Raw genomic sequence first — 27,029 nt, 5'->3', positions numbered from 1 at the left:
ACTCCCAGCATTCTTGACCACTGGCCCCGCTGGCTGGGGGCGCTGATGGGGGCTGACATCCAAAATATCTGAAGGGCACCAGGTTGGGTGAAAGTTGCTCCAGTCTACTGAGCTGGAGAGAAGGCAATAACATGACAAAGTCAACCAAAAGAGCCACAACACCAGTCCTATGAATCCTAAAACTCCATATGCCCTTCCTGGCACCTCTGCTGCAGGCTGGATGGCCTTATAGGCCCCTTCCAACTCTACTATTCTATGATTCTATGGCAAGAAAGGGGTTGCTCTTTGGACTAGGACGTTATCTCTGACCCTTCTTTTGGAGAGAGTTCCAATCATGCCAAAGAGGAAGAGGAGAGGAGAGGCTGGGGAGCTGCCAACCATCTAGCTCAGCCTTCCCCACTTCAGATGTGTTGAGACTGCAACTCCATTGGCCACGCTGGCTGGGAACTATGGGAGTTCTACAGGAAGCTGCCTTATACTGAGTCAGATCATTGGTCTATCTCAGCCCAGTATTGTCAACGCTGACTGGCAGCAGGGGTTCGGGCAGGGGTTTTCCTGCCCTATCTGGAGTTGCCGGGGATTGAACCTGGGACCTTCTGCATGCAAAGCAGGGGCTCCGCCACTGAGCTACGCCCCCTCCCCAAACATATCTGAAGGGCACCAGGCTGGGGAAGGTAGATCAGCATTCCAGCTGAGGCAGTCCCCTCCCTCCCTCCCTCCCTCCCTCCCTCCCTCCCTCCCTCCCTCCTTCCCCTGACCACCACTGCTCAAGGAACGTCTGGACCTGAGAGGGAAAAAGATCAGGCTTTCAGAAAGGATCCCCTCCTCGACTCCCGTACCCTGCGTTTCCTGTTACATAATTTCAATGGATGTTTGATTTATTTGAACGTAAATCACTTTGTGAAAAGCAGCCTATAAATACTTTAAATAATAAATAAATAAAGTTATCCCCCACCCCCAAATACTGCTTCCTGGTGATCTCTAGGATCTGGACCCCTTTATGTCCAGATACTGCAAAACAGCCCAAGAGTGCTGCTGAAAGGGGCCATCTTGGAGTGGAAGTGAGGAGGTACAATAAGAGAGCAAATGTTAAAACCTTCTACCTACTCTGATATAAGGTATCGTGCCGCTGAAATTATGCTCTTAGTGGCGTCCACATAGCCATCTTCTCCTATATGGATCATCGTCGCCCAGCAAGCTGCAATAAGGCCACCAGGCCTGGAACCACCAGCTGTAGGGGAGGCATAGATCCCTCCTATCCAGTCAGGAGAAATAAAAAACTGGTGTTGCCGATACTTTGTGTCGCTGTACATTATCACAGAGGAGCCCTTTGGAGCGTAGCCATACTGCAAAGAAGGAGATAGGAATTCAAGTAGTAAAATAAAAGCAAGTGTTCGTGGGCAGTATCCAACTCTGCCAGCATACTCACGAGAGTACCGCTACCATAACTGTACGCTAGTGGTTCTCAAACAATTGGAAATGAGCAGAAACACTTGTTTCAGAAGGTCACCAGCTAACGGAGCTCACAAAAAGGAGCTCCAGTGACCTGCTCCATTCCAGAGAGCGCAGTTCTGTTCCTTTCCAGGCTTGAAGAAAGACAGGTTGCTCGCCTGTAACTGTGGTTCCTCAAGTGGTCATCCGGTGCAGGCACACATTTGGGCTCTGCGCCTGCGTGCAGCTTCATTTGGGGGATATTCTAGAGCTGAGAATTTTGGCGGGAACCCTGCCCCACCATCCTTCTGCGCATGTCTAGGAGAGTTCCTGCCCAGTCCTTCAGTTCACTTCTCCATTGCGGCCTCTGAGCCAAGGGACTGACATCACCAGTTCAGCATCCAGGGGAAAAACGTATCGACACCAAAGTGGGGATGGTGGGAGGGTTGTGTGACTGCACAGATGACCACTCGAACAACCACAGTTATAGGTTAGCAACACCTCCTTCTTCTTCGTGGTCTCTGTGCATTCTGTACGGCCAATTAGCGAGCTCATTTACCAGAGGTGAGTAGGTGGTCTCATCGTAAAACTAAAGAAAGGATTGTCCTTCCAAAGAAGGATTCTTCTCTTGATCGAACATCCAATGTATGTCATCAGTCTTGACTATGTTGCTGCCCAATACAGCTCTGGAAGAGAAATTCCCTGGCCAAAAGCTGTGGATGTCGACACCACTCCCAGGTTTATAAGCTTAGTTTATAAGCTAACAGAATGGTCTGCACTATCCACGATGAGAGTCTGTACAGATACAGGGAACCCTCTCTTGTGTTTTCCATAACACAGGAACATATGATGAGACTTCCTAAAACTCTTAGTCTGTGACTTATAAAATGCAAGTGCACATCTGACATCCAGTGAATGCAAAGTAGATTCTAAAGGCAGTGAAGGAGATGGAAAAAATGCCGGCAACATAATGTCTTGATTCACATGGAAATCTGAGACGACTTTAGGCAAAAACTGGAGATCTGGGGGTAACAAAACTTTGTCAAGATGGAAAACGTAGAGCATCAAGGTAGGGATGATAGAGTCGATCTCGATCTCAATGTAAAAGATGACAGTAACGTCCTGAGGATTGGCATAGAAGGGGCATGAAGGGGCATAAGATAAAAGACCACCGTGGTGTTGTCTGATGTTACTTGGACATGGTGGTTCTGTAGCTTGGAAACAAAGACTTTTAGTGCTTTCTTGACAGCAAGCAGTTCCAGGAAATTGATATGAGCTTTCTTCTCTCTATCCGACCATCTGCACTGTATCATTAGATCCTTTCAATGTGCACCCCACCCAAGAGGGAAGACTCTGTTGTCAATACTCTTGTTGGTTATTTCCAATGGAATAGAACCCCTATCAAGAGGTTGATCGTCACAGTCCACCACTCAAGCAATCTGGCAACCGCTCCTGGTAGTCGAAGTCACGTTGTCCTGGCGTTCAATGTCAGGCTGAAAACTCTGGTAAATCAAAGTTGAATACGACACATCTTTTGACATCATTCTTTCAGCGTACAAGTCAGAATTTGGAAGATGAATGTTGCTGTTCACTCTAGGATTGGGATTGTTGCTGCTGTGGCTCGAAGGAAGAATGGTTACTTGGAAAACAAGACTGCTGGTAAGTCGGCTGTTGAAACCATCTCCATGGCTTAAACTGTTGAGACGATGGACTCAGGCCCATTGTCTTTGCTACTGTTTTGGCCTTTTGGACAGAGTCCATTGCCTCATCTGTTTTTGCATTGAACAGTCCCGTTCTGTCGAATGATAAATCTTCAATCCAGATCGTAACCAAGCATGACAAGCATGCCGAAGGACCGAATCTGGCTGTTGAGAGGGGGAGGCATGATAGATGACGGTGGCCTTTGTGATGAAGCCAGTGGTGCTCTGGCCGGTGCCCGTGAAGGCACAAAAATGTGTTCCTGAAGCGGTCAAGAAATCAATGCCGAAGGGACAGACAGATGTCAAGGAGAAGGTAAGCATAAGCATAATGGTAAGGATCATGCACGCATTTGTCAATTCCCCAATAATATGTAGGTCTCGGCGGCAAGGACCACTCCAACTGACAGTCCCAAATGGATACTGGTGAGCAAGACTGACGTCGGTCATCAACATAGCGAGGATGATATCCTGAATCCTGAGGATAATTAGCAGACCACATCGAGTCAGGCAAGTCTCATCAATCTCATCCTCAGTCCAGAGGATATGGAGGCGATACGCCCGACGCTGGAGAGCTTCTACGAAAGCCTCTGGGGAGAGCGAGGCTGTCGTGACATACTTTGCATAGACAGTTGCAGCGAGGAATCTCAGATTTCGCCCTCGGAGGTCAAGGCCATCGGTATCACATCAACTGTCTGTATTGACAAGTCTTCTGCCATCTGTGCCAAGTCATTTGTTGGTATCAACTGATGCCAACTCACTGGTATTCGTGAGTCCAGTATTGTGGGAGGTGTCAGTACAATCTTTAAGAGATTTTGAAGGGCGTTGGCCAAAGTGTTCCAACCATATTCTTCTTCTTCTTCTGCTCAGTTGCTTTTAGTGTCTTTTTTTTTCTTTTTTTTCTTTTTTTCTTTGTCATTAAAGAAGCAAGCGACTGACCCGGAGTAGTCCTCACCCCTATGTCTAGAGTGCGAAACCAGCCATCACAGAAGGATCAGCTAAGGGTATCTCTTGATTTTCAGAGACCGGCATGACTGCTCTTTTCTGATCCACCTCCTCAAGAGGATCACCTTCCACAACTCAGATCTAAGGTGGTCTGCTCAGTGGCACTTTGTTTAGAAAAAGCTTGACAAAATTGACAAGCCTCAACCTTGCGTCCCTCACCAAGGCAAAGCAGATATTAACTTTCCTCCACAATGTGTACATTTGCTAAATGGTGCTCGAAGAGCCATATGCCCTCAGAGGCGAGGCGCAATTGCCGTTTGTGAAAAAATCAAATTAAAAGAGGGATTTTTTTAAAAAAAACGAAAAACAGATAGAAGAAAAATTAGATGAAATCTCAGCCAAAAAACTGCAGTCCAAAGACGAATGAGTTCCCCACGAAGTAACCACAAAGGCAATCGAAGAACTGAGGGACTGGACCTGGCCGGGGGGGGGGGGGGTGTCCCACCAAAATTTTCAGCTATAGAAAGTTCCTGAAACGAAGCTCCATGTAGGTGCAGAGCCCATACGTCTGATGCACAGAGACCCCGAAGAAGAAGCACTAGTTCCTGTTATGCTAAGCGCAGCAGCGGTGTTGGATACTTCCCCATAGAAATCTACACGTAAGCATCACATGAAGCTTGAATTCTACAGACAGGTTCAAACCTCTTCTACTAAGAGCCACAGGGTGGAACTGCAAGTTAATAATCTCATACTGACTTAACAAAATAATGACATTTAAAATGTTTAGTTTTACAAAGCCTTCCAGCTAAGATCCAAGGAGATTGTCTTGTTGAAGATTGGTATAAAGAGATATGGGATATTGCTATTAATGATAAATTAACATGTAATATAAAAGTAAGAAGAGGGATAACAAAAACGAATTACTCTGAGGGAATTTGGAAACAGTTCCTAGAATATGTTTTATCTAAGGGGAGTGGGAAACCACCTCCAGAAGAAACAATGAGATTCTGGAAACAGGAATAGATCCCGGGGTGGGGGGGTACACTTTGTGGTATATGATTATGTTAAAATATGAATTAGAAAATGTTATAAGGTTATTCAATTTTATGTATTTTTTTATTATTGTCATTGTATTGATGTATGTTTAAGTTTTGAAAATAATAAAAATAAAAAAATAAAAAAATACAAAGCCTTCCAGCTTTGGCAGTCTATAGAGAGGAAATTAGAATTTCTTTTTTAAATTGAGGCGGTCTCAAGGGCACAGTTGTCAGCTTGTGAAAATGATGGAGGAAGGAGGATTATGTACGCCACCTTGGGTTCCTTGGGGGGGAAAAGGTGGGATATAAATGCAATAAATAAAATATGTCAGATGAATGTATGTGGTGTTCCATTCATGCCCACTCCTTTCCTTCTTGCACTGTCAGTTACATAGGAAATCTACTACTGTGCATCTGCCTTTACCTTTACACCCTAATCCTAAACATGTCTACTCAGAAGTTATTCTATCACTTTTAATGGAATTCATTTCTAAGTACATATGCTTGGGGGTTGCAGTTTTAGACAAATGACAGTGACATCTGAAGGATACTTATGCAGCGCAAAAGCCTTTCCGTACTGCACAACGTTAGGATAAATGAGATCTCATAGGGAAGCAGTGAAGAGGAAAGACATCTGATCCACTTTAGAATGCACACAGATCAACTCAAGCCAGAGTCCCAAACTGACTCACCTTATGGGTATCTGCAGAAATGCTGGTGACGCCTTCCACTTGGAAATCAAAACGCTGTTGTAGAGGGAAACCAGCCTTCTCCATAAAGGCAATGAGAAAGCCACCTAGGCAGGCATCCACATGGAAAGGAATCTTATATTTCAGGGCAAGCTGGGGCAAGATAAGGAATATACTAGTTTAATTTTTTTTAAAGCTAAATTATTCTTCCCCCACCTGGTGAGGTCCAGATGTGTTGGACTACAACCCCCACCATACTCAGCCAAGCCAACAACAGTCTGTGTTGGGGAGCACATGGTTGGGGAAGGCAAAGCAATAGAAGCAAATGACTTGCAGAGCTTGAGCCTCAAAGGACCAGTGTATTTTACATTTCCATATTTGGAAATGTCCAAGCATTCTTCCCTAAGAGATGCACCATTTGAAGCTGTGGGCTGCAGGTAGGAAGGCCCTTACCAGTGGCTCAGGATATTGGCAACTGGACTATCAAATCCTTCTACTTGAAATATCCAGACTGTTGTCTGCTTTAACCCTAATGAGACCAACTTGCATCATCAGTACAGGGTTGCTTCAAGTCCAGAACTGGCCACAAGAAATCCTCCCTGCAGAGGAAAGAAGACATGTGTTTCTCATGTCTTCTTTTCAGTGGCAAAGTCGAGATTGCTCCTACTGAAACTGAATGCTTGGACATCTCAGGTTTGGACATCTGCAGGATACTTATGCAGCATGGGACATAGGGAATGACCTTATATCAAGTCAGACCATGTGTCCGTCTATCTAAGTAGAAAGCACGCTGACTGGTAGCAGGGTTTCAGATGGGAGCATTGCCCAACCCTACCTGGAGATGCTGCAGAATGAATGTGGGTCCTTCTGCATGAAAAGCAGGGACTCTACCACAGAGCTACTAATGGACAGACTGACTCCCATGACCCGGACAGGGCTTGTCAAGACCTCTCAAATTCCTAGACCAATAAGCCAGACAATGGAGAGAGGAGGAGATGAGAGCACCTTGAGTGCATAAATTTGTGCACAAAACCTACACTGAGACTTCTTTTTAAGGCGTAGTTTCTAACAGACATAACTGATATCTATAACAAGGTGAAAGTACATGTTGTGTTGTGTTCGGTGTAGCACAGCCATATCTTTTTCTTTACACTAGACTATCTGCACGCAGGCCTGATTTAGTTCGGGAAACAGCATGGCTCAGGAGCCAGGTGACCATTTTGACAGACACTTGGTAAGAACCTGAGTAACAGCAAGAGCCAATAATGGCAAGATGCAAGCCCATAAAAAGAGTGATCACTGAACTGCTTGCAACTGCTTTCCAAAGACCTGGGTCTGTATTTGTCTACATCAGGATAAGCAATTTCAGCACTCTACATTGCACATGTTAATGCCATACACTTTGTATTCATGGACACTTGCTGCTATGTAAGGAGACTGGATACGTGCACATACCAGGCTCTCCTTTTGAGGGCCATGGAAAGAGGGGAAAACCTTCTTAAAGATCTTTCCCTCCTACAGCCAGCAATGGCGATCTCAAATGAATATGACCTTCAGGACTTATGTGAAAACAACACCAGGAAAAGTTACCTTTGCTACCTCCTCAATTGGGTCTATGATCCCATGAGGAAACTGGGGTGCTGAACAAACCAACATGGCTGTATTCTTGGAAATGGCTCTCTTCATAGCCTGAAAAATTAAGAAGAGATGATTAGGCAATCAATATACTCTATAAGCCAATCGTCCAAATTTCAAGGAGATCAAGGAAAACGATTCAAAAGACAAAATTTGTCCCCAAAATGACATCCCATCATTTTGCCCAGGCTCAACTATCAGTAGACAGCTGGAAATATCAAGGTGATACCTTAACATCCACTTGCATATCTTTGGTCAATGGAATATGCACAACCCTCATCTTGAAATAACTGGCAGCTTTTTCAAATGCCGCATGTGCACTCGCTGGAATCAACCTGGAAAAAAAACCCAGAAAGCAACACTTTGTCAGAGAATGGTCTGCGGCTGTTCATAATCCATATGCCATTCTTGTTACCTGCCCTCCTCTCCTGTACAAAAATCAAAAGGAGAACCGAAAGAGTATTTGCTCACCCAATGAACTGTCTGCAAGTTGGGAGGTGGGGGGATCAGGAGGCAAAAAGAGCCAGCCTTTCCTCCCTTCCTTTAACCATTTTAATAGCGCAGCAAAGGGACAGATATTGCCAACAGTCTGAGTGGGCAGAAGGTAAATCGTCAGAGGTTTTGGAATTCAGCTCCCAGAAGCCCCTGCCAGCATGGCCGATGGTCATGACTGCTGGGAAGTCCAAAACATCTGGAGATTTACTTTCTGCCCTCCCCTGCTCTAGAGAACTACACATCTCACTCTACCTGTCAAGCATGGAGTTTTGACTTGCCCCAAACCGGGATCAACACATTTTTTAAAGGCAAGCAGCTTTTGTAATGTAGGGGTTTTATGAAGGGGCAGCTGAACACAGGACAATTAAAACAACAAATAAAATCCTCCTGGATACACACAAGCCTTTGGATGCATCCAGAGGACATTTCACAGTTGTGCTTTTAAAACCTCTGCCACTTTGTATCAATATTTTGAAAGACAAACCAAGAAACAAAAAAGGAAAAAGCACAAGCGATACCACCCAAAGTTTATCACTGACGTGTCTCACACTTGTTCCGAAAGTCAGATGACTAGAAAAGTAAAAGCAAAGGAATTAGCTCTTCATGCAGCACATTGTTAAACTATGGAATTTGCTACCACAGGATGTAGTGATGGCCACCAATTTGGAAGGTTTTAAAAGGGGGTTGGATAAATTCCTGGAGACGGCTATCAATGTCTACTAGTCGTGATGGCTGTGTGCTACCGCCAGTATCAGAGGCAGTAAGCCTACATAAACTGGTTACTGGGGAACATGAGAGGGGGATGCTGTTGCACCATGTCCCGCTTGTGGGTCCCTGGTCGACAGCTGTGTGAACAGAAATGCTGGACTAGATGGACCCTCAGTCTGATCCAGCATGGCTCTTCCTATGTTCTTAAGAGAAAGCATGCAGCTTATAAAATAACCAGCAGATGGCAGTGCCTGAAGACGGCCTTGGATTTTTCAGTGGTGTTTTGTCCTAAGCAAATTAGTGTTAAAATATTAGAAGGACCTGTATTCTTCAAACATAAATCATTTCTAGATCAATGCTTCCTCTTTCAGGAACATGCCAAAGAAAGATCAATCATACATACAGAATAATGAAAAATGAAGTGTGTTAGACGTATGACCTGCTGTCACTAATTTTAGTTAAATTAACAAGAAATTAACTATTTTCTTTGAAGGGGGGACGAGTAGAAGTGTCACTGGCATGTTACAATTTTCTTGAGAAAATCCAAACCTGTGTACAAGGTCCACAACTTCTGCTTAGGAGAAGATGAAGGCTGAGATGTCTAGGGTATAATGTAATCTATTTTTAGTAAGATCAGTGGTAGCGGAAAGTGAGCCATAAAATACTGACGAAATGCTATGTATAGAAGGTAAGTATTCAAGCCCTGCAAGCCAATTCTTCAAGGCAAAAGTGAAAAGGGAGCAAAAGGGAGCAAACCAACAGTCACTCTCTGTAATTGATTGTGTCAGAAATGAGCCTCTCCCTGGGTTCGTGTGTCCTCCTGCCCTTTCCTCTCCTCCTCTAACACAGTCATGAGGAGATCAGAAGCTTCTACCTCCCGTTTAGATTAACCACAGTCAAGCATGTCAACCAAACCCTAAACTGTGGTTAATCTTAACTATGGCTTGGCTCACACGTCACAATAACGCAGGATTTTTTAAAATCCTGGGTAGCTGTGCACAAGACAGCCTACAAGTGGAAGCAGCTAAACAACCCTGGGATGTTGTATCCCTGGGTTGTTTAGCATTGCATTTGAATCCAGGCCTCTGGCTTGTCTGTCCCACAACAAGCCAGATAAACAACCCTAGAACAAACCATGGGTTCTTTCTCTGGCTTGCAGGGGGAGAGACAAGTCACAGATCCAAGTTCAGACACAACTCTAAACAACCCAGGGATGAAGCATCCCTGGGTTATTTAATGCTCCCATATGTTTAGTTGATGACAACCAGCAGGCTGCCTCATTCAGGGCAACCCACAATTTTTTTTAAAAAATGGTGGGGTGTTGTGATGTGTGAACTCGACCTATGCTGTGTTGACACAAGCTAGCTTCATAAATCATTGCTGAAGTTGATTTGTTTCAAACAAACCATAGTTGAAATTAACCACCATCTGTCAAGTTTGGACAGCTCTACAAACTGCAGTTAAGCAAAAACTGAAGTGATTGCTTTCTGAATTCCTCATGGACACAGCAGAGGAGGACGGGAGAGCACACAAGCCAAAGATGGAAGGCAAGGCTTCTTCCAATCACAACAAACCTATCATGACCTCCAAACACAGGCAGAGAGAACGAGAGAGAGAGAGAGAGAGAGAGAGAGAGAGAGAGAGAGAGAGAGAGAGAGCGCTACATACATTTCTGGGGATGTGATTCCTCTTTCATAAGCCAGGTCCCTGTAGGCTTTACAGGCCAACATGATGCTCTCAGACCCACCAGAAGTCATCTGTTAAGAAGGAATAATAAATAAATAAATAAATAAACAATAACTTCAATGACCACAAACAAACAAGAATACAGTATCATACTATTATAAAGTTAGTTTTAGTCCCTAGATCTCAAAAATTCCCATTCTGAAAGGCAGCAAGTAGAATCTTTTAAGCCAGCCTAGCTGGGAATGATGGGAGCTGCAGTCCAACACATCTGGAGGGAACCAAATTGGGGGAGGCTGTTCTAGGCCACCAGTGCTAGGAGTCTCTATGGCAGGCTTTCCCAACCTGGTGTCCTCCAGATGTTTTGGACTTCCCATTAGCCCCAGACAGCAGGGTCATCAAAAAAGAAACTGAAAAGAGAAGTTGTGAAATGGCCTTTTTCTGGCCAGGCAAGACTCAGATGACTTGTGTTTCAGGCACAGACCTGTCAGCATAAAGAAATAATAATAAATAGACAGAAGCATTAAAGCAGATTGAGAAAGAGAAATTGAGATTTATTTAGAAAGTTGGCTGAGAAATTTGATAAGCAACTTTTTTTCTTGGCCTGATGTTGTGGACCCAACATCAATCTTTCTTTCCTTCTAATTCAAGAGCAACTCTAAACATTTCAGCTACCTGATTTAGAACGCAAAAAGTGTTGCTTTGTATTTTAAAGATTTCATTGCTCATCTTGCGACACAATTCTACAATTTAAAATGGAAGAAAGGAGTTGAGAGTCTCGACAAAAATTCTCTCAGTGAAGGGGGCCGGCCAAGGCCCTCTGCAGGTCTCTCATTTTTCTGTCCCATCAATTACTTTGTGACATTAGTGACATTAGCAAGTAGCCCCACCACAGACTGAGTGTACACTGCAAATGGTTGCCCAGGGTGGGTGGGGTGTCTTTGCACATACAAGTAAACACGCAGAAGCTTCCGTGCATGCAGGAACCCTGCGTTCTCAGGGTGCCTGTACATGTGGTAGCCTCCACATATACAGCTGTAAGGGCAAAACTCTCCTACCCCACCCCCGGACAATACATGCAGCTGCCTTTGGGCAGAGGTCCTCAGCACACACAACCTCAGAGGGCAGGGCTACTCAGCGTGGCCCCATTCCTGTTCACCTCCCGAGTTAAGTAGTCTATCTAATGCTAAACAGGGATACTGTGGGCACAATGTTACGAAAAGCAAACTGCACACCTCTCAGAAACCAGTTTCAATTAAGGCTCTTTCTAACCAGTTCTTAATGAGTTGCAAATCAGTTGTCCGTTGTCTGCCTTCTAATGCAGGCTATTATCTACTTGAGACTATGTGAATCACTGTCACAAGACACTTCCTCTCCCCCTCTCTCACTCTTGCACAGTGACTCAGGAGCAGCGGACTGGCTTTTTGGACATGTATGCTTGTTCCCTTTAATTAATACCCCACATTGACAAGAGGGAAGCTCAGGACGCGACGAGCCAAAAAATAGGCAGACATTGTTTGGGGATATTGTTCAAATGCTGGATATCAACACCCAAGGCCAAGGAAAAGCTTAATGTATAATCTCAAGAAAACTATATTATTTTAAGGGATAAGAGGTGGGCATATCCATTATTGGTTTTATTTTTATTTTTTAATTGGGAAAAAAATACTAGGCACAAAACTCTTCCTTTCATGTCTCTTTGGATTGTAAGCATGTGAGTAAGGTTTGTTCTTTTCCTTCAACCATTGTACTTTTCCTAGTTCTTGAGGCACAACAACAACAACGTCATTTTGACACAACAGACACAAATGCCATATATTTTCTCCAAACAAAATGAGGAAGGTGGCTACCAGGAAAAGGGCCTTTTCTGCTGTGGCACCCTGGTTATGAAATAAGCTTCCTAGAGAGGTATGCCTGGCGCCTACCTTGTGTTCTTTCCAGTGCTAGGTGAAGGCCTTTTTTATTTCCCCAAGCATTTTTAGTATTTCAGCATTCCAGTTTTTAGCTCTGCTGTTTTAAAACTGCAATTGTACTGCTGCTAGGTTTTACTCTGGTTGCACTTTTATACTACAGCTTTAAGCCATTATATTTTATACTGTATGTTATGCTGTATTTTGTGGTTAGAATCATCCAGAGAGCTTTGGCTATTGGGTGGTATAGAAATGTAATTAATTAATTAAAATAAATTGTCTGGATATACCACTGAAACATTACATTCACTGGTTAGTGATCAACAGTGGTTCTCGCTGTCAAACTTTCAAATAGGATTATATATCACAGGCAATATAAACATTGCCATACTATGCTAGCCTGCCAGTCCCACTACACAGAATTTTTCTGACTTGCTTCCTTGACAAGAGAGTACCCCATTTCTTTTATGTGGCCCTTGAATACTTCCTACAGGACCTATGAGAGTCTGATGTAGGAATGTTTTGAGCTTCTACTCCCAGCATTCTTAAACACTGCCATGTTGGCAGGGGCTCCTGGAAGTCCAAAACATCTGGAGAGCTTACCTTCAACTCACCCGTTCTAGATGCTAACCTGGCTCTGAGGGATCTTATCAGAAAGGGGACTTTTTACAGCTGTGGGTAAGTGGAGTGTTCTTTGGTTCTGGGGCTAAAGGGTTTGGAAAAGTTTCCCTGCAATAGAAGAAAGGGTTTTGCAAGCACAAGGGCCAGTGCTACATTTTTCATCATGATAGACCAGTACTGTAGAAGTAGGTCATCTTCAGGGTTGGGTTGGATATTCACAAGATGGTAGCAAATCTATGCTACAGATAAAGTAAATATTAGAGTCACACACAGCCTAAATTTCTGGAAAAATCTGAATATCTAGCCAAAGTTCGGACAGTACATGACTCTAGTATTTCTCTAACAACCTCTACATATTTTGTACCAAACATCAGAGTGGAAAACCAGTTTAGTATCAAATTGGAAGCGCCAATGAGGGCTGCATCAGGGTTGTACCCCCTTGATCTCTGTCTGCTCTACAAACTGGGAGCAACAAGTTATAAAGGAAAAGAGGGGGTGGCAGAACAAGCTGCCTTGTTCCGCAAGGCACACCAAGCAGATATACTAACCCAATGCAGTAAACATGACAGCATTACCCTGAGATTCCTTGGCCTTGCAATAATAATACTGTTGAGGAGATGCCCTTTTTACTTGTCCTCACTTGTTTGTTTAATAAGCTAGAAGAGGTTTCATCAGTGGGTACTAATGAATGCTTGCTCAATGGCTTTTGATGTCTGGTGGATACTAGCTACATTTCTTTTCCTGCAGACCTCAAGACATTACAAGATCTGCAAGATTAGTTTCAAGGTATTAAATTACAAGGAAATTACAAGGGCTTGAGGATCTTTTTGCAGCTCTGCTCCCTCAGCTCTTCCACCAACACCCTGTTATGTACACTCCATACTAAGATTTGTGGTATGCCTACTTACAAGGAGGCTAGAGAGAAACAACTGGCATATACCCAGTGAAGAAGATAAACATCTGGGATTTTGCAGCTGGGAAGAATTCCAAGGGATTGAGAAGCTTACTAAGCCTTGGAATATACAAATGCCAGGTCCAAGTATTGAGAGGCATGACCTTGAAATTCATAAATTCTACGTAATGAAAAACAAGTTGAGCCATTCAAAAAAAGAAAGGGGGAAAAGGAGCTCTGTCTTCATGTATCAGCGGTCTACTGTCATCTAAAGAACAGGTCGCTCCCATTTTCAACAATTTTCATTTTAGTTGACATAAATTTACACCAAGAATAAAAACATATTAATAGGGGTGGCACTATTCAATTCATAAGCATTGTAACAGGGTGTTGTTGCTGTTGTTGTTGTTTTAAAAAAGAAGTGTATTTATCTCTATCCCTACATGTGGCCAAAAGTCAAACAGAATAACTCAGCATTGTCAAACTCAGCAAATAAAGGCTGCACAGATAAGAACTGATTCAGATAAATGGCATTTGGGCTCCTTTGAAAGTTGTATTGCTGTAAGTTGGTGAAAAATGAAATTGTAGCACTTAGAGGTTAATGTGACAGAGTGTTAAGACAGCCTTTCCCAACTGGCGTCCTCCAGATGTATTGGACTTCAACTCCCATCAGTCCCAGCTGCATGGCCCAATGGCCATGAACACTGGGAGTTTTAGTCCAAAACATCTGGAGGGTACCAGGTCGAGGAAGGCTGGGTTAAAAGAATCAAGGGTGCAATCCTATGCATGTTTAGACAGGGGGGGGACCTCCAAAACATGCATAGGATTGCGTCCCAAGCTGCAAAGTTCCTAGCAAGCTGCTCTTTCTCAGCCTCAGCCCACCTGTAATACCGGCCTACCTTACAGTGTTGTTGTAAGGATTCGCAACAAATATATATGAAGCTCTTTAAAGGAAAAGGCTTTATAAATTCTAACAATCAACAACTATGTGGCTAGCCAAAGGAATACTGATCACTGGAGAAGGTAGCTTAAGCCGCACATCAGCGTAAAAAGAGGGGTCGCTTAACCGTCATATTACCTGCTCAACATAAAATCCATTGAAAAAGTCCTTTTAACTGTTATCTTCCATTCAAATCTTTGCTGTTTATGGACAGCTCCTCCCTAGAGAATGCAAGAGAATGACCAAGCTACTGCTTTGGAGTCTGCTGCCCACAAAACTTTAACCAAGTTGCAAGGTATCTAGATCTAGGTAATAACTATTAGTGTCTGGTTAGTAGTAGCTGTCTTGCTGGGTTATTGGTCACATGCATTTCTGCTTAATTGGAAGCACCCAACCTCAGCTGGTCAGCAAAACAGCAAAATGACCATCATCTTATAACACTGAGCTGCCTTTCAGTGCCTGTTTTTTTAAACCTACTAGCATCCTTGGCTGGGACAGCTAGCATTCACAGCCCACTGAGAATACCACATACCTTTCCCTAGGCTTCCAGATGCCCTGACAGCCAAAGCCATCATCTTTTTAATTAATACCTTTCTAGCCCATCTTGATCAAGGGAAAGCAACCTGGTGCTCTCCAAATACAACTCCCAAAATCCTGGTTAGCAAGGCGAATGGTATGGGATGGAGGGAGTCACGATCCAAGCATCTGGAGAACACCAGGTGGCCTACTTCTGTCCTAGAACCAAAATGATGAGAAAAGAATGTTCCTGGCTACAGGACTGTCAATGATTGGGTAAACATGGATACCTGAGATGTTTAGCTTAGCTCCCTGGCTAATCATCAAAATTAACTAAGATCCCCGCATTCTTGGTCTCATCACTTTACCACAGTTTTCCCTAACCTGATGCCCCCAGAGGTTCTGGACTACAAGTCCCAGAATTCCTGACCATTGGCCATGCTGTCTGGGGCTGATGAGAGTTGTAGTCCAAAACTTCTGGAGGCCACTAGGTTAGGGAAACCTGCCTTACCACCAGCAGCCATCCAAAGACACTATGCATGTTGACTACAACCATTTCATTGTACTTCTTGCTCCAGCCATTTAGCAGAGGTTAGCAAGCTTGTTAATATTTGTTTTCTTTTCAAGTACCTGTCTGCTTCCCTTTCCCCACCTATGGAAGCAGAACTACGTTAACTATCTTCTTTCAACCTGGACCTGAGGCTTTGAGTGCGAGTTTCTGGCAAACACAGAGAGACTCCTCTTCCCACCTGCCTAGCTTGCTTGGATTCACTTTACCTACTTAAGCTTAAGGGAAGGGAAGAGGAAAACAAGCTGTCCTGGCCATGGTGACGGGAGGGTTGTCTTTGGCTCCAACCTCTCCCAGGTAGATATAATTGTCTGGGAGCTCTGGACATTCTTCCTTGGCCACAGTAAGAGGAAAAGAGGGAGGCAGCGGCAGAAACCTACTAATCACATAGAAGCATGCACAACTGGGTCGACCTAGCAAAGCAACTGTGGCACAGCATCGCTACCCAACTGTAGTAGCAATGTTTCAGAAAAGGCGCTTAGCAGCCTTCATGCACTGCCACTTGAAGTCCGATGCCTCAGCACTTAAATCAGATCCTTATTCTTCCTCTTCCACTCATCCCCCACTCTCAACACACTGAAGATACCCAAGGGTGAACGAGCCCTCTCCGAATGATCAGTTCAGACCTTTGACAAGTGCCAGCTGTTCCTTCCGTGGCAGCCCACAGGGCAGGGAGCAAGAAAGAGGGAGAAAAGGCAGTGGCCAAAAGGGCAGGAGAAAAGGAAATGCCCCCCGCACACATAGGTGTGCACAAGGGGTGTGTCGGATGTGCCCAGGCACACCCTAAAGTCTCAAGCAATAAGCACAGAATTGAGGGGGGCATTGAGAAGGGATCCAGAGAGGGATCCAGATGCAGTGGGAACGCCCCTCCAGCTGTTCCGCTGCCACGCCAAAGAACCGCTGCCTCCAAGAGAGCACCATTGCTCCCAGCTGCAGGAACGAAAACGAATTGCTCTTCTGGGAGCCTCTCTGCTGGGAGCTGCAGCCCCTTGGCCCCTACGCTTGAGCAGTTGCGGTCAGGCAAGCTGAATGCAGAGTAGAACATCAGTGTCTACTGTGTTTAGTAAATAAATGAATAAAAATTATGTCCTTTATGACTGAGTATTCAATAAATGTTCGCCTTTTAAAAAAAATATCCCTGGGTGCACACCCTAATGAAATGTACTGTGCACGCCTATGCCTCCACACTTTGGGTTCAGGTCCCACAGACCACTTACTTCACCACCCCGACAGATTATCCCTGAGGGCATTCAGCCTTTGGCAGAAAAAAGGTCCCCCCATTTCTGACGTACAGTTAAGCATAGAGGCATCTGCCAATATAAACCACTTGTAAAGTATTTATTCCAGTTTACTTCTCACAGTTTCACCAGTGGAATTGGAATGATTTCTTTAAAGAACCCTGGAAATTATAGTATGGTGAGGGTACCAATTATTAGAGATCCCTAGCCTCCTCTATCTGTCACAGAACTATAGATCCTTCGAGAAAAGAACAACTGTTGCATAAGTTTAAGTTTTGTTACTAGTTACACATTTGTGTGTGTAAAGCAGCCTTTCCCAACATGGCATCCTCCAGTGGTGTTGGACTACAACTCCCATCGGTGGTTCATCAGTGGTGAAGAGCAGATCTACAAGCTGGCAAAGAAGGGCTTGACTCCCTCACAAATTGGTGTAATACTGAGGGACTCGCATGGTGTTGCCCAAGTTCGTTTTGTAACTGGCAACTCCCATCATCGCTGGCTGAAGTCTTCCAACATCCCAACGTAAGTATACAACTTCCCCTCGTAATAAGGAACAGATACATATACACACAGAGAGAAGCTCTTTGTATTCTCGACAGATTTTTTTTTTTAAAAAAAAATGTGGACATACACCACTATCAAGGTTATATTTGCAAATAGCAGGCAGTGCTTAAGGCTGTATTTGCAAGCAACTACTCTAGATCTATTTCTGCAATCAACGCTATGACAACTAACAGGTTCAGCAGCTTGCAACCTCGGAGAGAGAGCAATTAATATTCCTTCATATTCACCTGCACTAAGAAAACTGAAATGTTGTGTGTCTTGCCAGCAATTCCTTAATTACACACGATGACACAGGCTGTATAAAGGGAGTTCACCATGCAACCAAGCAGTCTGCTAGCACAGCTGTAGGTGGAAGGACAACTTTGCCCACAAAGGCCTGTCATTGGCTGAATTTGGCTGAATACTTTGTGAACGCATTCACTTAGCCAGTCAAATTCAGCTTCCAAGAACCAGGGCGCTTTCAGTTTGTTTTGGAAACAACCCCACCCCCACCCCCCAAAAAAGACACAAGTTCTCTGACATGGATCTTTAACATTTACAGAATTACACTTCTTGCAGTTGGCAGAAAGGCAAGAAGTCAAGATTATATCAGGAAAGCATGTCGCGTTACTTACTGTTCCACAAGAACTGGGACCACCATGGAAGAGTGTGCAAGTCATTCTCACCACCTCGGCTTCCATCTTCTTCAAACCAGGAAATATATCTGGATGAAGAGGATTACTCCATGCAAATTCCTCATAAACCTTACAGAAAGGAAAAACAACACAATAAGATTAGGATTTGATTGCACCAACTGTATTTGTTCCTGCTATAAAATCCACAAAGTGGTATAGGTAGTCTATTGTCCTCATAGCTTTCCTGTTTAGGAGAGAGTTGCCTCATTTCTCCTCCACTAAGAATGACTGCATTTAGTGAAATCACATTAGAGCAGCCCAAAGTTCTTTTCTACACATTTCACCTGGAATGCTTTACAAATCCTGCCTGATCACACCAAACGAAGACTGAGCACTATTGGCCCAGAACGTAACGTCTTGCATAGGATGAAATTCAACATTGTAGGAGTGGACTTGTGGTTGTACAACGGGACTTTCCCCTTCTCTCCTCCCCCTGCAGCCCGCTGCACACTACCCCAAAATCTGCTCCGGACAGTCCTCCAAACCTCAAGTGCAAATTTTGAGAGGCACAAGAGGTTGTAGAAGACAGGGAGAACTGAACCCCTCCCCATTTCCCTGGCTGAAGCCATCCTGTATGTGGGTGGGAGTAATTGGATACATCTCATAGAAAGTGTAAAAAGGACTGTTCCTGGGTGACCTCCTTGCAAACTGATTGGAGTAGAAACAGGTCACTTCCTTTTGAAAATTATTTTTTAGTTCTGCTTCTCCCTCCCTAGAATACTCCTCTCCATGAAGTAAAGTTTAACTACATTCATGGTTTGTTGGATTAAAGTCACAGCACATAGTAAACAGTGCTTTCCAATTATGAATCTTAACGAATGGGACAGAAAATACATTTGAACAAGTTCTTCTAATTAACTCACAGGGCACGAATTACCAAGGGAGGTTGTGGGCTCTCCCACACTAGAGGCCTTCAAGAGGCAGCTAGACAGCCATCTGTCAGGGATGCTTTAACGTGGATTCCTGCAATAAGCAGGGGGGTGGACTCGATGGCCTTATAGACCCCTTCCCACTCCACTATTCTATGAATTCAAGTATTTCTATTAAGCCAACAGTATGGCTTGCTTGTCTGTAAGATTTCTGAGTTAATAAACCATAGTTTACTAAGCTGCAAATATGTGTTGGACCCATGTGCTGCTCATTTTGACACTAGCTTTGGTGCGTAAATCCTGGTCTGTTTAAACTGCTGTTTCCAATTACATCCAGAACAGGGAGCATCGTTTAATATTGGCTTACTAACTAGGATCAGTCTTGCTCAGTAAACCAATATTAGACATCTCCCTGTTCTGGGTGTAACAGGGAGCTGAGTTTCAACAGAATGGAAGCAAAGTGCCAAAGTTGGCACATGAATGGAGGGAGGTACGGGGAGGGGGAGAAGACAGTATAGAGACCAGACATTTGTTCCTGCCTTAAACGGTTGATTAATTCATAAATGTTATGACCAAAAATGCTTTATGCAAATGCAACTGCCTGGAGGTGTCTATTACTCTAACTGTACACCCCCGCACTTAGAAGTTTTTGTGAACCGCCCAGAGAGCTCCGGCTATTGGGCGGTATAAAAATGTAATAAATAAATAAATAAATAAATAAATATTTCACATCCAACTAGAAATTTGTTTTATATGTTCCAGTATGTGACACAATTTGCCTGCCTGATCCACATCTAGTTATTTTCCACTTCATGTCTCCACTGGATTGCTTTCCATTTCATGTCTCCTCCCTGCCCTGGAGTCAAAATACTATACCTCACAAAACAGTTTTAAGACGTTCCTGAGTATATATTACAAACAATTTTTAAAAAAACACCACTAACAGCTTTCTTTTTCTTTTAAAGAGAAAAACAGTTTTGTGATTGGGTTAGTTTACAGTAGAGAAGCAGCAGGAGTGTGCTTAACCGGTTCCCCATCCCCACAGATGGCTAGTCTTGTAAGCATGTATTGCATATGAGACTCCGGGGGTGGGGGGGGGAAGCAACTGCAGGCCATCTGCAGGGGAATTTGAATGTGCAAGCAGGGAAATCATTTAACATTCCCACATGCCTGCCACTTCTCTGCTCTAAACAGCCTTTTCCCAAAGCCCGTCTCTTTAATTTACTTTTATGCCTATCAAGAGTTTGTTACGTATACATCGTTAGTCACTGAACCTTGTGATTACCTTTGATGCTAACATCATCAGGGGCCTTCTGTCACGATTACACCCTCCATTACTTTTTTTTTAATCGAACTTACCGTGGCCCATATGCCAACCCAATACTAGAATAAGATTTTATTATTCTAAATCAGAAATGGGGGGGCCTGTCACCTTCCAGATATTGTTGGACTACAACTCCCATCATGCCTGGCCATCCTACAACATCTGGAGGGCTGCAAGTTGGGAGGGTGCTGATGCAAGATGGCCTGCTTGTGGATCCCTGGTCAACAGCTGGTTGGCCACTATGTGAGAGTGCTGGACTAGATGGACCCTTCGTCTGATTCAACATGTTTCCTTACAATCCCTACCGGGAATCCTTGTTTTAACCATCTTATACTTTTGGCGTCACAACTAACTCCAAAGAGGTATAAAAATATGTAAAGTGTTTCCCTTCTCTTATGCCACTTTATACCCCATGAATTCTCCTACAGAAAAGGGGTTATTTGTTCTCTGGTGTGTCACCCTCACCACCCTTCATTTTGGTTTGCCTGCTTGTTATAAATGTGAGAGTTTTAGGACACTGGGGTCATTTTGGCCACAATTAAAATCAATGGAGGAGAAAATAGTGTATGGCCAACACTGAGGGCCTGAATAACCCCAATTTACACAACGTTTGATGACTTACATTAATAGAGCAGTTACAATATGACCATTCAGTATTGCTAACTTGCCATAAGAGGTTCTAAGAAAAGAAGTACTTGAGTAATGACTTGGGATTAACACCGGGGGTCCCAACAGACCTCAGATGCTATCTCTCATCAGTTGCATCCCTTGATTAAGATCACTTAATTGGACTAACCATCCAATACTTCTCTTTTCTAAACACGATGATGTAAGTATAGGTAGACTACTGAATCACAATCACAAAGTGCTTTTTAAAAGCTTCAGAGGCTGAAATTGAATACAGCCTATTAGAACACGGGTGTATTTGCATATCTCATGGAAAAACAATGAATGGTGATGGCCAGCCACTGTGAAAACAGAATGCTGGACTAGGTGGGGCCCTTGGTCCGATCCAGCGTTGACTCTCCTTATGTCCTTATCTGATTTGTCAAGGACTGAGACTTTTAAGAGAACGTCATTTTGTGGTTTGCAAGCACTGCAACTCGTATCTTGCAAGTCAAGTTTAGCTTTGAAAAGGACGTGCGAAAACATAGATGCGGTGAAGACTGGCATCGCAAATGAGGGGTGGGGAGAGAAATAGAACAAAGCCACCCAGGGGAAAGGCATCCTTGATGATGGGAGGTGTGGGGGGGCAGAGAGGATGAAGATGAAAAGGGGGGCTGGTGAAGAAAACAAGTAATAAGCACATGCCAGCTCACCAGCTTTTCAACATAAAGCCTTTTCTCCACAGTGCTTAAGAAGATTTTATTGGAAGGCAGTTATGCCATATTTAGAGATGGGAGAGGGAAAATCCCAGGTACCTAGAAATAAGAAATATTTTACCAGCTTTGCTTGGGTCCTTAATAAGAATATTCACCCCCCATCTGCACACCTCTACCCGCAATGGGGAACAAAGAAATTGAAGAAAACGCTAAGGCAGCCTTCCCCAACCTGGTGCCCTCCAGATGTGTTGAGACTACAGTTCCAGCAATGCCGGCTAGAGGATTGTGGGAGCTGTAGTACAACACATCTGCAGGGCACCAGGTTGGGGAAGGCTGGGGTAAGAACTAGTACTTGACCAAGCATGTTCTTCCATCGTCGTCCTCCTCCTAGCATGTCATTTACAGCCAAAAGTGAGAAGCCTTGTCCTTGGCTCCAATGTGAACAGAATGAATAATAAGAAAACCTTCGGCATATGTAGACTTCCAACACTGAATTCAGGCATACTAGGAAGTGGAAAGAAGCACATGGAATCCAGAGGTTTGACAGACATTCCCCACCAGCTTCAACTGTGAGAAGGCAGCATAGAAATCAGGGGGAAATACAATGGTATGTTAAAACATGCACATCGCATCTGCTCCCACTGTAGCTTCTCTCTCTCTCATAACACACACACAAACACACACACACACAGAGAGAGTCTCACAGTTTTCTTGTTTGATTCTCATGCACATATACCTTTGATGAAAAGTGCAATCTTCATGTGAAGATTGGCAGATGGCAGTTGCTGACCAAGAGCTAAACAAAGATAGCCATGAGGCAAAATAATTCCACAAAAGCATAAAAAAGGGGGGCGAAAACTGGTCTGGGTCATAACATTCCAGCTTTCCTTGAAGCACACACTTCTAGCCCTCATGGCTACGAAATAGGGCTGGTCACTTTTTGCCCGAGTTTGGTTCTCCCAAAATAGGGAAAGCCGTTTGGAGGGCGGCTCAGACCAGTTTCGAGAGGCCCTTACCAGAATGACAGTGGTGAGGAGGCTTCGCTTCCCCTCCCCCCCACCCCCCGCTCCACACACACAAACACACACTTTTAAAATGTTTTTTAAAACCACTGGCTGAAAGGGAAATGTCTCCCTCTCCCACACCCACACCCACCCCTCCGGCATTTCAAAGTAAAACCGATGCAAGAACTCTGCCTGCCGTGGAAGATGCAGCTCTTGTTCTTGCCATTTTTCTTTTAAATGTAGGAATGGTGGAAGGGGGGACAGGTAGAGACGGGGGATTATTTTCTTTTTTAAAATAATGTAAAAGGAAAAGAGGACGCACACACATACGCCCCCCTGCCATCACTCTGGTAAGGGTTCTTCCAAAATGAATAAACTAGTTCAGCTTCCCCAACATTAAAAACAACAACCCTGAAATGGCCAACCCATTTCATCACCAGCAAAGGTATGCTTGGAAGAGCGTTTGCAACGCATGGTGACCTTAGAAGCCAGAAGGAAGAAGCTGAGTTAAGATTTTCAGCAGCTTCAGCACCTTGCATAGTTCCTTGCTCATCCCCAAGATTAGGATAAAAAAACCGCATAAACTTTGTGCTTGTATTTTTAATTTGCAAGCCATTTTGAAGGCCTTTGGGCAGAAAAGCAGTTTAAGATATATAGATATATATAGTGTGCATAATAAAGTTTTAACCTTTTACAAGCAGCTGAGCCTGCATGTGTGACACTGGTCAGTGAAATGTTAAACACTGAACCCATTACTGCATCCATCCTTAACCTTTGGTCTTCAGCTTTTCCCAGTCAATCATTGGGAATATAAATGCAACTTCTCCTAACCTATTTGGAATGGACGTTGTACTTAGTCTACTCCTCTGGCAGGCAAACATTTGGGTAAACGTGAGGCAGTACCACTCCAAGGAACGGGCTGTCTGTTGGTCAGGGGTTGACAACTTGTAGCTTTCCAGATTTTTTTTTTTGGGGGGGCTGCCTACAACTCCCATGATCCCTTACCATTGGCTATGCTGGTTAGGGCTGATGGGAGTTGTAGGCAAAAACATCTGGAGGGCCTCAAGCGGCCCAGTCCTGCTCTGTGAGCACTGAAAGAGCATTCGGCTTCCCTTTTAGCCCACTGAGCAGGGAACAACACAAGATTAAAGAATCAGGACGATACAAAGGCATAGCCAGGCCCAATGAGTCCTCCAGCTCCTATCCAGAGTTGCTAAAACTCCCTTCTGCTTGTGCCCTCCATGCTATAAATTGGTTGTGTGAAATCTACAACTACTCCCAAACAAGTTACCTATTTCTCCAGCCATTTCTCAATGGAGTCTCTTCAAATAGTGATGCTGTATCTGTTCAGAGGATCAGAACCAAGCCAGCATGGACTGGATGGTAAATGGAAAGAAGCAAGATTGGGGAGCCTATGAGAAACTCAAGACAACTCTCTCCCTGCCACACACAAAACTGAAGATGTCCAAGGAGTTTTTTACAGGTTAAATAAACAGCCACTCATGTACATGCAATGCAGTGATTTGAGCTCATGCCAATTTTATACAGGACTTTTTGTTGCACAATCTTGCCACTACTGTTATATTATGAAACAACATGTGTTTTTTATTATGCAAGCTGTTGCTATTCTCAGTTCCCCCTCAGGAAACCTATATGATTTCAGTTTAAGAGACAGGCTATTGTAAGTACCACCTATACTAAGAAAGGACTTTTAAAAATAGCCCTTTGTGTGTGGTGTGCATGGAGGAACAAATAACACTCAAATTACTGTTGTTAAAAATGTGTGTGTGCGTGCGTATGTATGTTATATGTAAATGATTCTTCTATTATATTACAATATTACACTTTTAAGGTTTTAATCTTTGTATACCATCCAGAGAGCTTTGACTATTGGGCAGTATAGAAATGTAATAACTGAAATGAAAATGAAATGTAAAATGAAAGCGCTCCTCAATATTTAAGAAGTTAGAAGTCATTATTTTAGAAACAGAAGTCATTATTCTACAAGCCAGAATAAGAGCACACAGTGGCGAAATGTGGGTTAATTTGAATATGTTGCCTCATGACTTGCCAACCTTGGCACTAAGACCCAATTTGCATGTAATAGCAGCAAATTGCGGGCTAATTAACCTATGATTTCCCCCAGTATGTGCCAGGCGCATTCTGTGGCCATTCTGAATTCTCAACTTCCACTCAGGCTGAAAAGAGGTTGCTACATGACATCTGACTCCAAATACTGTAGGTTAATCATAGTTTAAACAACCTATAGTCAGCCTACACATTTAACCCATAATTAAGTTATGATTAATCTACAATTTGCCACTCTTCTAATAGTAGGTTAACTTTGACTTGCTTAACTCACAAATAACGCATGGTGTCCAGGTTCATACATCACACAGCAATCAAGAATTGGGCAAATTGGAGGTTGTGTGTTCAAATTGGAAGCAGCATGCAATCTGGCAAATTGTGGGTTCATTAACCCACAACTTGCCACCTTTATTTATTTATTTATTACATTTCTATACCGCCCAATAGCCGAAGCTCTCTGGGTGGTTCACAAACTCTGGGCGGTTCATTACATATGAAACAGATCTATGTACTCAGACCGTCACCACATTTCTAGGGCATTTTTAGTATTAATTATTTCTTCAGAAGTCAAGCTGAAAATGACATACCTATCTGAAAAACAAAATGTAATTTAGTACCAGGAAGAGCGTACATTGCCCATTTTGTTAGATTCACAAATTGCCAGATATGGTTACGGCCGCAAAAGGCTGCCTATCTCTGATCTAGGCAAAGGAAAAATGGATGAAGGATGTTCCATGGCATTACTAAACATAAAAAAATACATATACTTCGGCCCTTTCCAGTTACCATACATTGAGAACCAGTGTGGCGAAAAGTAACCTCAACAATGGCAGCAACTAGAAGCTCCCACTTCACTTTGAAGCAATCCCATCTGACAGTAAGAAAACATTAAAAAATACTTTTAAAATAAAATCTGGGAGTACGATGCCTTGGTGAGCACTGCGTTGTCCGCCCCTGAACTACAGCAATTCCATGCCCGTCACCTCTTGTGTAAATCTCAGGAATTTCACCAAGACCTTTCTTTTCCCCAAACATTTGCTTTAACTTTCAAATCAGTATGCTTGGTGAGGGGGTGGGGGTAATGTGTGTGTATGCACACACATGTGCACACCCACTCTTTCAGGACAAAACCGGTTTCATATGCAATGTGTTGCTGTTCTTAATTATACTTTTGTTGAACGCATGTGTGTAAACTCACAGCTATTACCACGCAGCATTACCTTAACGAACAGCTTAGTGAGCCTGTCTTCCCCACTGTACACAGTGCCAGACACTTTGCCATCTTCCCATCGTATTTCACCTGAAAACATTGAGACAAAAACCAGGCGGGTATCGGTCAAATTCAAAAACACTTTTGCAAAGGAAAAGGTTGTTTATGGTCCACCTTCTCTCGCTTGGAAATGACTGGGCAGCTTGCCATTTTGCTGCCTTCAAAATGCATCTTAGAAATTATGACAATCGATTCAGTAAGAGAAGAAGAACATTTGTGGGCTTAAACAGCCGGGCCAAGAGGAGCACCTTAAACAAAAGGTCAACAGATTTATATATTTTTCAAGTTCTATATAGGCAGTTTTGAAAACATTACCGAGTAACGGAGTTATTGGGCTGATGCAGAAGTTAAACAGCACAATTTTCTTAACTGTGATTAACCAAGCAATGCTTAACCATGAATATAGCTGGCAGCAGGTGTGCATGCTCCAAAAGGGAGGGATTGGGGCCAGAGAAACATGATTCTGCAGCTCACATCCAATTGCCTAATTATGGACATGCAACTAGCAGAGTCACTTTCCACTGCTGCCAACAGTTGTGAAAACTACATGTTGGGGGAATCATTATCATTAAAAGTTAGTCCTGGCAGAAGGCTTCCTCCTGAGCCAGGCAGAGGACCAGAAGCTGCAACAGCAGCAGCAGGTAAAGACGGAGTTTGCAGAAGTGGGACCTGATTTCCCTGCAGCAGAAAAGGCTCCACCAGACACCGGGCAGAACTCTCTGCAAGCAGAGATCAAGCAGGAGGTTGACGGACATTTCTGCTTGCAGGGTAAGGATTCACTTGGGATGGATGTAATTAAACCTGGTCTTTCTCTCTGGAGTATGGAAGAGATCCCTGAGCTGCTTTTATTTCCCCAGTATAATTTTTGGGGTAAGAAGCTTGTCTCCAGCCTTTTCCACAATTCAAAAG

At 43.6% G+C, this 27,029-nt stretch overlaps 1 protein-coding gene across 1 annotated transcript in view; it reads right to left on the bottom strand.

Annotated features, from left to right (window-relative positions):
- SGPL1 (sphingosine-1-phosphate lyase 1) overlaps window positions 1-27,029 on the bottom strand; it is a 58,932-nt gene that overhangs the window by 8,438 nt on the left and 23,465 nt on the right. Inside the window, exons 5-11 of the mRNA XM_063133008.1 lie at window positions 26,071-26,150; window positions 18,184-18,312; window positions 10,306-10,394; window positions 7,664-7,769; window positions 7,390-7,488; window positions 5,803-5,952; window positions 1,108-1,346 (exon numbers count right to left, since the gene is read on the bottom strand). Coding sequence (XP_062989078.1) covers window positions 1,108-1,346; window positions 5,803-5,952; window positions 7,390-7,488; window positions 7,664-7,769; window positions 10,306-10,394; window positions 18,184-18,312; window positions 26,071-26,150 — 892 coding nt within the window. The remainder of the gene's footprint in view (window positions 1-1,107; window positions 1,347-5,802; window positions 5,953-7,389; window positions 7,489-7,663; window positions 7,770-10,305; window positions 10,395-18,183; window positions 18,313-26,070; window positions 26,151-27,029) is intronic.

This window comes from Elgaria multicarinata, chromosome 8, assembly GCF_023053635.1.
Source record: "Elgaria multicarinata webbii isolate HBS135686 ecotype San Diego chromosome 8, rElgMul1.1.pri, whole genome shotgun sequence".
NCBI classification, from domain to species: Eukaryota; Metazoa; Chordata; class Lepidosauria; order Squamata; family Anguidae; genus Elgaria; species Elgaria multicarinata.
The sequence above is the reverse complement of the archived record's forward strand: the minus strand, read 5'-3'. Positions and strand labels throughout refer to the sequence as shown.